At 45.8% G+C, this 10,468-nt stretch overlaps 1 protein-coding gene across 3 annotated transcripts; it reads right to left on the bottom strand.

Moving 5' to 3' along the window:
• Nucleotides 1–2,441: 2,441 nt before the first annotated feature.
• Nucleotides 2,442–9,805, bottom strand: DONSON (DNA replication fork stabilization factor DONSON). Of its 3 annotated transcripts, XM_030471572.1 has the most exons (11): nt 9,398–9,805; nt 8,951–9,031; nt 7,353–7,556; nt 6,775–6,953; nt 6,075–6,253; nt 5,853–5,976; nt 5,623–5,724; nt 4,817–5,015; nt 3,932–4,147; nt 3,504–3,641; nt 2,442–3,187 (listed from the first exon to the last, which is right to left on the bottom strand). In XM_030471572.1, exons 1-10 carry the CDS (start codon nt 9,674–9,676, stop codon nt 3,504–3,506), a joined length of 1,701 nt encoding a protein of 566 aa, XP_030327432.1. In that variant the 5' UTR covers nt 9,677–9,805; the 3' UTR covers nt 2,442–3,187. The 3 variants fall into 3 exon arrangements, with proteins under 3 accessions (XP_030327432.1, XP_030327425.1, XP_030327414.1); XM_030471565.1 differs by lacking the exon at nt 2,442–3,187 and having other exon boundaries at nt 3,248–3,641; XM_030471554.1 differs by lacking the exon at nt 2,442–3,187 and having other exon boundaries at nt 3,248–4,147.
• Between the last annotated feature and the right edge of the window lie 663 nt (nt 9,806–10,468).

A 10,468-nucleotide genomic window follows, 5' to 3' on the forward strand; every position in this document is an offset into this window, starting at 1 on the left:
GCTTCTCGCCTTCAGTCTCTCACTAAATATTTGAAGATTTCCTCACCGCATTTGCTGAACTACTTGGAAGGTGTGTATGAAAAAATTGGATGCGATGGTACAGCAGGGGAAGGATCCACCCTGGGAGAAGTGGGTGTTATATCAGCCTTGGCTCAAGTCTGGTTTGTTGATACATGACTTAGAGTAATTAATGGGGGATGTGGGAGCAGCTCCTAATCAGACTTCTGTGTAAATGTCTGGTTTGATAGAGGTGAAGCAGCTGAGATCTTGCTCATTCTGTTCGCTCTGTCTGTGGTGTCTGTGCCAGCACTGGTGTCACAGCTGTGCAGCAGCAAATCTGGGAACAGAGCAATCTCTTGTACCTGTTGCTTTGCCTTTTTTAGGTCTGTATTCCCCATGTATAATGTAAAGAGATGTTACTGCACAGCAGCAAGGAGCAGATGAATTTGGTCCCACTGAAGACTCCATTTAAAAAATAGCTATTTAGGAAAGTTCTGGATTTCATGCCTTGAAGATGTGGTACTGTACATGGATTTAACCTTTGGTCTGATGGAAGACTTGTGAAAAAAGAAGATAACTAAGGTCTGTAATGCCCTAATTATGACAGTTCTTGGTTTTGAGGTTTCTGTTTAGTTTAATTCCTTGTTTAAGATGATACATGGATCTAAAGCTAGTGTAGCGATGTACTTCTGTTAAATTTGTAAATTTGAATTGGTTTGAGTGTCCTTTGCATGCAGGAATAGATAAGTAGTGATACATTAAAAAGAACAACTAGGAAACACTCTCTTGGAACCTGGTTATTTATGCAGCACTTGAGCTGTCTTGAAGGGGATCAGCCTGTGACTCCTCCTGGCTCTTTTTGGCTGCAGGATTTCCTTTTCCTGTAGAATTCTTTCCCTAGAAGTAACTTTGCTTGAAGGTGCTTCTGCGCCTTCCCTGTCGCACAAGAGAGGAGCCCTTAGAAACAGCAGCCTGAGAACTTGTAGCCGGCTCCTACCGGAACAATTTCTTTGGAGTCTTCCCATTTGTAGCTTTTAAATAGTTGGGACTGGAGAAGCAGGGAGGCCAAGTGCCCGTACCTTGAAAAAGTTGGAATTGCGTTTCCCAAATGAATGACAGGTTTAATGAAATTTCACTCATTTAGACAGGTTAAATAAATCAATCTTGCTGCCTACAAGTGCCTGGGATAGTGGTAGGTGGGACTTCCTGAACATACCTGTAGGTGGGGCAGCCTAATGCCAGAGCTTTTCTAGGGAAGATTCCCTCGTGCCAAGTATGCACTGAGAGCAGCGCTGTGTCCCAGGACCGGGAGCCATGGGTGCGTGCTGCTGGAAGGGCAGGCAAAGCTCTGAGTGAAGGCCAACAGTTCACAGTACCAGGAGGCACTACAGCGCGCGATACAGAATTCGGTTGTAGATCGTTGAAGTTGGACGGTTTTAGACTGCCAGAATGCAATTGCAATTCAAAAATGTTTTGCAAATGCATGCTAGATGTGAAAATACAAACTGAAACAAATAGTGACTAGCAACGGCCAGGCTCTATTCCACATACCAAAATGGGCATTGGCTCGATTACAATTGCCTTCCCATAGAGGCAACTGCAGAACTTTTTTTCCCCATTGTTTTCGGTAACTTGTTCCATGTGCTAACACATACTCCTTACACAGGCCTGTTCCTCAAGCACAGACTGGGAAGATGCTGCCCATTTCATAACTGGGTGGTGGGCTCCAAGGGCAGGAGCAGCTTTCAGAGGACCTCACCCCTGGAATAACAGGGAAGCTGTGTCCTGTTCAGTGCGCCAGGACCCACTGGAACACAGTTGCTGTGAGAACCTCTACTGACCACCTGTAGTGCTGGGTGACAGTTCACAGCAGCCTGTGAAGCCCAGGGTAGTGGCTGTGGCTGATGGAGGCAGGCAAGCCAGGTGAAAAAGGTGCCGAATGAGCTGTTATGCTCTTAAAAAGTTACTGGAAATGTAGTGAAGGCACCAGCCTTCCAGAATTACCACAATGCCATTAGCACTGGATTTTCACTCCTGGTGTCTGATACTAATCTGTGGGGAAAAGTTCAGTAATTGACTCCTGGGTTAGGGAGAAATGTAAAGTTTAATTAAAGTTGGATTCTATTATCCTGAGCTCCACCAAAACTGGAGTATTTGACATTATCGAAGTACTTAATATTCTAAGGTCCCTTTTTCCATTGTAAGAGAGGGACTTGCCCTTTATCTAGGCTTTCTAGCTGTTGTCTTGTCCAGAGTATCACTAGGCTGTGAAGTACCTAATGTAAACATACAGTATTCCAGTGTAACTGTATACACGCTGTACTCCTGGGGTAGGATACTTCCAGTTGCGTTGATACGAAGTAACTGGAAGGCACAGGAAGCTTTCATCACGCTTCCATCAGCTGCAACTTCTTTGTGTGCCCACATTTTCAAGTTCACAGGTTGTTTCCTCAAGTAAGACCTGGCTGAAGCCTCCTGTTACTGTTCTAGAATCCCCAGTCGATCCTGAGGTGGTGAGCACAACAGCACCATAGTGAAGATAGATAAGGGTAGCTGACCACACGGCCTGAGCACCGCTTTGTTTTCTGTGCAAGGTACTGGTTGAATTAGAAATCTTGGAGTGCACAAGTATGATGGTGTTATACATACTGCTCTTCAGATCGAGTGTTTTCTGCTGCTGAAATGTGATCACCTAATAGCTGTGTAGAAAGTGACATACACGCCTCAGAAATAACCGCTCTCACTTGAAGTGAAGCAGGCTGCGTTCAACCTGCTCATACGCTACTATTGCTACGAACATAGATCAGCAGCCCCTTGTCTCTCTCACACGTGGCACAACTATTTACTCCTCTAACTTGTTTGTACAAGTGGCTCTTTAAAAGCCTGGTTTGCTTTCATGTGAGTGTGGGTATGGGAATACCAGCTAGCTATGCTCAGCAGTTCTGAGGAATCGAAACCTTTTATTCTGATCCTTCTGCAGCCAGAACACTCTGCTGTGTCCATGTGGCTTTCATCTGTCTTTGTGGAGTTGAGACCAGACTCTAAAGCAAGAGGTAAAACATGCCAAGGTGTAGCTGTTGAGCTCCTGGCAAGGTGCTGTGAGCAGTCCTGGAAGGAGAGGGCGGGGAAAAATTGTGCCAAGAATTCCACATGTCCAAAATGGTTACACAGAGCAGTTGCAGCCCATCTGCATGTACATGAGGAATACAGACCTTCTGGACACAAGTCAGACCAATAAAACAGGTAATTATGTTTTATCCAGTTTTATTTAAAAAAGGCTTTCTAAAATACAAAAGGAGATGTCCAAGGCCTTTTGGTTCATTTCCTGTAGAAGTCCTTTGAAGTGTTTTATGATGGGTAATGTGCGATAGTTGTCTGTGTTGTGCAACTAGATTGTATCCCTACTGGTACCACACGGGTGCTGCCTGTGTAGATACACCCGAACAAAGTACAGCAACTGCACGCTTGAGAGCATTCTCTCCCATTAAATGGAACTAGCATACCTAGGACTTCCAGGTATAAGCATAATCCTTCATTTCCAGAAATCGGATGGAAGATTTTCTCAATGTTGGACGCTGACTCAGTTGATCCAAAGTCTTGGGATGCAGTCCACACATAGGAAGATCTTTGTGTACTGTTTTCTGTGGGAATTTACATGAAGAGCAGAGACATGGCATAGGTATTTCTGTTTGAAGTACATGCAGTTCTTAACGTTCATTTGTGTACCTCTGAGGAACTCCAGAAAAGCTAATTTCCTGGATTATTCCATTTCTAGGGGAGAGACAAGCCCTGAGGACTGCCAGGTGGTGATCACAAGTAGTTGGGTGTAAACCCACGTGTTAAGGGAAAGTTTTATGTCACTCGGTGTCCTATGGTTTGCAATAAAGATACTATTCCTAACAGGAAAGATTGTCTGTGCTAGTTTCCTTACCTCATTCAAGGCAGGGGCTGCGTTGTCAAGATCAGTGTTAAACACAGCAGTTGGCTCATGTGTATAAAATACACCAGAGAATGCTCCCCTCTGGGCAGCCTTGAGCAGCATGGTCAGTGCATGCAGAGAATGAGGCATGACGGGGCCCACGATCTCCAGGCTGAATATGTCCTCATACGCCAAGTGAACCCTGGCTTTGGCATTTATACTTCGAGCCTGAGGACAAAACCACCTACAATTAGTTCTTGACACACCAAATCGAGCCCTAATTTTCATTTACTTCAATACTGCAATGCTACAGACCCATTAAAAGTTCAAAATACTTCTCAATATTGTCAACTTACTGTTCAATACATGAGCATGATGCTTTTACTGTCTTTCTACCAACTCCTAAACCATACTGACTGTGCTATGCAGGAATGCTATACAGCATTAAGTTAACTGCTGAAGAACAGCGTGAACTGCTCTCTGGTGGGTGAAGACTGCACTACCTGTATTAATAGCACCTCCTTTAGTACCCACTACCTCCTTAGCAACAGATGGTAAGCCGTGGTTTAGAGGCACCCTTCTTCCAAGCAGTATCTCTGATAGTTGGAGACCCCATAAGGTCTCAGGAGCATATTTTGAGAACCATTTTAGTATCTGGGAAGTCTGTTTAACCCCTTACTTATCAGGGTGTGAAGAACAGAAACTCGAGTATTTCAGTTAAGCAGCACAGATTGATGTGGACAAAGTCTGTATTGCAGCCAAAATGCTACAACTTGAGTTGTAGCAACAAAAATTACTCTGCAGTACCTGAGGGAAACTATACAAAGTCAGTGTCTAATCCACTGGGTGAAGAAACAACTTGCCTTATGAGAAAATAGAGACAGCTGTGCGACTTACTTTGAGTGTTTGCATCGTTCCACCTCGGAAAGCAACAGGGGACAGCAAAGTCGGTGGAAGCCCTGCCTGTGGGCCTGCCACAGCCACCAGGCTCTTACAGTTTATCAGGAAGTTCAGCAAGGTGAATGTGTTTGTTCCTTTCACTAATGCGAGGGATTCGGGTTTGTGATCCATCTGCACCTCATGATTCTCCTTACGACTGCATTGACTGAAGTCAAAGGAAAACCATGAGGAATTGAAAAGCATCAATGCACCCAATGAAGAACTGGAGCAGCGCAACTCCAGAAGACACTCCTCTGACCAGTCAAGTCAGTTAAACAAACAAAACCAAAAAACCCACCAAGCTTTACACTGATCCAGATTTGTTCTTCAAATATTAAACAGCATCTTAAACCAGGCCTTTGATTTCATTATTAAACCTCAAGTGCTCCCCAAGTGCAAACGGAACCAGGGGAAGATGTAGTCCATTGGTCCCTCTGAAACACCTCAGTAAGAGCTGTCCTGGTCTACAGCTTTGTCCCTGCTATGCCATACTACTTCCAAGTGCAAACTAAGCCTACGCGAACAGACACCCTCTTTCTTTCACACCCTCTTTCTTTCTTTCTTTTCCTTCAAAAGCATCTAGAAATACTTGTCATAAAGAAACAAAAAAGACATGCAGAGTCTCTTGCTATGCAGTAATGTGAGGATTGGTGTTTGGAAATAAGCTCTCAAAAGCTTTTACAAAACTCCAATCTATACCACAAAAGGATAACATCTGCATGGTTTTCCAGTGCCATACACAGTGACGTGCACAGAAAGGATACAGTTTAATAGAAATAGCATCTGGTTTCTTAACCTTGTCTTGGACTCCCATCTCTTCAAGCCAAGAGAAACTTTCATCATCATCATCGCTTGGAGCTGGTTCTCTGGGAAACACAGAATCAGTGTTAGGATGGCAACACTTTCTACGAAGGTTTCCAAATGAATCATTGAGGATTCTGTAGATAGCCTTGAATTCTAGCATTGTAGAAGACCTAACGTATGTAATACATACTCTCCATCTTCCATGCTGTTGCTCGCTTCGAGGCTGTTGGCACCTTCTGTTTCCAAATTCACTTCAGAGTTTTTCAGTTTCCTCATTTTACTTTCTTCTACCAAAGGTAAAGAAAACTCTATGCCTTGAACAGAGGAGAAGAGCAAGCAATGAATGGTTCTGTGATGCAGCTAATGCACTTTACCAGTTATTCAAATCCTAGTTGGACTGGCTTCACCTTACCTTCATTCCTCATGGCCTCCCTCAAACCTCTAGTTGTGGGAGAAATTACAGCTGTGATGACATCGCTTCCTGCCAGCCCAGCTGCACGGAACAGGACAGTAAACTGGTAGGTACATACGTAGAAGTAGGGACACAGTTTGGCTTTGAGCAGATTGTACAGAGAGGTAAAGCTGACAGACCTGCACATCAGAAGAAAAGGTTTCTGTGACTGTAGGTAATCCTTCGCTGTTGGTACACCCAGCTGGATTTGGCTGGGTGTTAGTGGGTGTACCTTGCACAGGTCTGGCCAGGTGTTAGTGGGTGTACTTCGCACAGGTTTGAGAGCACACTGAATGATTGGCCAGATCTTCAAATGTGCTCAGCATCTGGGAAGCTGTGCTCGTCTGAAACACAGCCTGTTTGCAAGCACTAATGCTGTTCCAGCACATGTGTTTTCTAGCACGTGGGTTTACAGCAAGCCTCAGAGGCAACCTGGATTTATGGAATACTACCTAGATCAACACCTAGGATTGGAGAGGAGCACTTAACACAAGCAGGTAGCTTTAGTCTTATGTTTCTTTAACCTGATCCTCAAAATAACACGCATTCTAGAAGAAAAAAATAAATTAAAAAGCTTTCTAATAAAAATGGAAAGAACTTGTATACTAATTAAAATCTCATTATCTTAATCTTGCTAAATACAGTGTTTGGTTCCACTTACCAGTCACTCATTAGCACTTGTTGCAAGTCTTCATCCTGCGACCAAGGACTGGCCTTTCCAACTATCTTCCTATCTGCTCCAATGCGAGGGAACAGCTGCAGCCACGGCAGCGAAGGGTGAAGCCAGTAAACGAGGCTTTGCTGAAAGGCACAACGCAGTTCTGTCGACAGCTTTGGCTCCTAGGTGTCAAAAAGTATTTGATGAGGACAGTAATGCTTCACTTCAGGCAGCGTTGCAAGTGAAGGATTAAAGAACTACTACATTAGATATTAAAACAGAAAAATCCCAGGCTTGTGAATAAGCCAGACTGAAGAAAGATGGACAGCAACTGGCAACTGCTCCATGGTTTAAGATTTAACTTAATCTCTAAGTGGTCATTTAAGACCACTCACTTACCGCTGCTTGCTGCTATAGGTACAAACCACAGATGGAATTAGGTTAGTAAATAGGCCTTATTCTTAATGTGAGAAGAAAATAAACCAGAATCAAGCCTTCATTGCCAGCACATTTAAAGGAAGGTGCAAGGGTACCCTTTCCTTTCTAAAGCTGGAGCTTCAATCTACCCCCAGAAGTATTACCTGTAAGCTCTGTGGCAAGTTTGTTTCTATAGCTCTACAATGCTGTGCAAATCCTTGAGCTTCCTCTTGTGCTTTTAAATGTTCTGCCCAGGTAAAAGGTTGGGAAGACATAAATAGAAGTCGTGTTTTAATACTCCAGTCTGCAGGAAATTCATGTTTTGGTGAGGAGGGGACTTCGGGTACAGCAGCAGGTGAATGAAGGTCCTTACAAAACAGAAATAGCATCAGTTAACCCTCAGAAAACAAACAAACAAATAAAAAACTAAACCCAAACGACCACCAACAAACAACAAACCAACCTATTTAGCTACCTATTTATATTTTAGCATGGTTAGGTCTCCTCCCATGTTGAGTTAATATACCTTTCCTGGCAAGCAGACCAGATACTGGACTACCGTTATTACATGGAACATCTTGAGTTTCGTAGCCTATAAAAAGACAAGTTAAACCTGTCGTCTCCTGTTTTTGTCCAATTCAGTGCACAGCAAAAATCACAGACTAGTTTGGGTTGGAAGGGACATTAAAGATCATCTGGTTCCAACCCCCTGCCATGGGCAGGGACACCTTCCACTAGACCAGGGTGCTCAAAGCGCCGTCCAATCTGGCCTTGAACACTGCCAGGGATGGGACAGCCACAGCTTTCAAATGCCTGACTCCTTTTGTTCCTAAGGAAGTACTCACATTAATTTAAGAGATATACTTAAAAAAAAAAGCTTTTGCAGACAGGTTTTCCAAGTTACACAGAGTTTCACTGTTCACGGGATAACTGAAGTCACGGTTTACACTCAACTGATTATTTTATTCAGTAACATATTCTAATACAAATACAGCATTTTATTGCTTAAAAAAATGCAAAAGTAGGTTTTCAGTCACAGGAGTATTTCCAAAAGTTACGAACTAGGAACAGATACAAGGATGAAGGACTGAAAAAAGAAAAAAAGAAAACAGCCTGAAGTATAAAACGACAAGAATTTCCACACCAAACCAGTTATTAATTTAATTAATAATTAATATTAATACTCTCTTGGTGACTGTAGTGTCAGACACTTTCCCTAGAGGATGCAAAAAACCCCACTGGGGAGCTCTAGGACAGTTTGTTCTCTTTGAGAGGTCATTTTTCCGTTCTGCTAAGTTAGTCTGAACTTCAGTTTCTGAAGCTATACTGTAACAACGTTAGACATTGCCTGCTTAAAACTCTCCTTCAAAGACTGGTTTTCAAGTATTCTCTCTTTCCTGTGCGCTGAGTGAGGTTGTTTGTTCCCTTTCTGTAGCTGAATAAAAGACCGCAGGAGATGATACCTCACCTTGAAGAACATCCTTAATCTCAACAACATATAGAACTAAGGAACAGAATTATAGCGAACATGGTAATAAAATTGGAAGACAACAACCTCTGCCAACTAGAACTACAACAGTAGCGATGTCAGGCAGAAGGCTGGCTTTTAAGATTGTTACCAGAACAGCAAATATCAAGGCAATTTAAGACATCACTTTATACAGAGATGGACCATCAAATATTAAATTAAGCAATTTCAGCTTTTTTTGTGAACTGAGAACAGCTAAAAACCATTTCAGAAACAGTACGTGCTGTTGCATACATCGGTTAGGGAGAGGATGTCAGTTCTTTCAGAGGGCTCCGCTCTCCTGGTGGGCTTATCTTCACAAACAGGCTCTAAAAGCTGAACAAAAAAGGAGTGTAAGATGCAGCACAAAGTAAGAACTAGGTTCGTAGTTTTAAAAACCGCCCCTCTCCTCGCAGTGAAATTCCCGGAGTGATGCTAAGCATCACGCTGCAAACATCCACCCTTCGAAAGGCGCTCACCCACTGCAGTGCAATGGCCCGGTTTGGTCTGCGCACAGAGCCAGGGAAGCCTCAGGCTCGGGGTTGCCTTTCCCCAGGGGAGCGGGCTCCAGGCCCAGCTGCGGGCGATGGCTGCCGGCGCCAGTGCGGAGGCTCCTTCCCTGCTCGCGGGGCCTTTCCCGTTTCTCCCCGCGCCTCCCCGGCCCCACAGAGAATCCCCCGGTCCCCGCGGGCCCGGCCCTACCTGCCAGAAGGGCGCTGCCGAGGGGGACCCGTCTGCCGGTGGCCGCCGGGCCCGCTCCAGCGGCTGCGGGGTGCCGGCCCACCGGGGCGCGTTGTCCAGGCTGGAGAAGGGGTTGCGGCGGATGGGCGCGGAAGAGCCCCGCGGGGCCGCGCCGCAAGGCGGGGTGGGGGCGGCGGCGGCCGGGGGCTCGCTCCTCCGCAGCCGTTTGCGCTTCAGCCGCAGCACGGCCGGCGGCTTCTTGAAGCCGGGCGAGTAGCCGGGCACCGTGTGGGCTGCCATGGCCGGGCGGCGCGGAGCTGACGGGAGCGGAGCAGCCGGGCGGGAGCCGCTGCCCCAACTTGGCGCGCAAAGAGGCGAGCTCCGCCCCTGGGCGGCGCTGAGGTAACGCGGCGGCCGCCGCCATGTTTTCCGACCGCTGGGGGCGCGCAGCGGTGCCCGCGGGGCTGGGGGAGCGGCAGCCGCGGGTGCCGTGGCCGTGGCCTCCCCGTGCTCCCCCCCTCCCCTCCCCGCTTCGGCTGGGGAGTGACAAAAGCGTTACTGCTGAAAAACGTAAACGGATTCCCGAATCCATTCTGGACCGAGCCTGAGTTCCTCTCCAGTCAGGGATTGAGGAAATTGCCACATAGCTGCACCAGGACAAAAATCACGCTTGGAGATGCTAGAACACCGCTTCCAGTGTGTGAAACGTAACTGCACACGCAGTGTGCAGAAAACTAGTTCTGATGGCGATTCATGGTACTGGTGAGGGCCCATGCTGGAGTATTTTACTTCAGACTATATTGGAGAAAGTTACTGCCTTTTTTTTGGTGGTGAGGAGATAGGTACCTTTCAGCCCATGCTAGGCAGATGATCTTTTCTTTCCAAACTAAAGCTCTGAAGGCCATTAAATAAAATAATGCTCAATTATTAAACTACTCCAGACGCAAAGCTAGTTTTGAAGACATGTGGTTGCCCTTAACAGCAATTTGTGTCTCATCCACCACCATCTGGCTGTGTGGGGCCTGGGCTCGCCAGAGCAGAAGCATCCTTGGCATAACCTGGGCAAAAGCCTGAGCCAGTATGGCTCCTGGC

This window comes from Strigops habroptila, chromosome 2 (genome assembly GCF_004027225.2).
Source record: "Strigops habroptila isolate Jane chromosome 2, bStrHab1.2.pri, whole genome shotgun sequence".
In the NCBI taxonomy this organism is placed as follows: Eukaryota; Metazoa; Chordata; class Aves; order Psittaciformes; family Psittacidae; genus Strigops; species Strigops habroptila.

Excerpts from the sequence above, each read along its gene's own strand:
- DONSON (XM_030471554.1), bottom strand. The coding sequence starts at position 9,676 with ATGGCAGCCCACACGGTGCCCGGCTACTCGCCCGGCTTCAAGAAGCCG. Across the intron at positions 6,954-7,352 it reads ACTTGCCACAGAGCTTACAG|GAGCCAAAGCTGTCGACAGA; the intron begins GTAATACTTCTG and ends TTTGACACCTAG. Across the intron at positions 6,254-6,774 it reads CAAGTGCTAATGAGTGACTG|GTCTGTCAGCTTTACCTCTC; the intron begins GTAAGTGGAACC and ends TCTGATGTGCAG.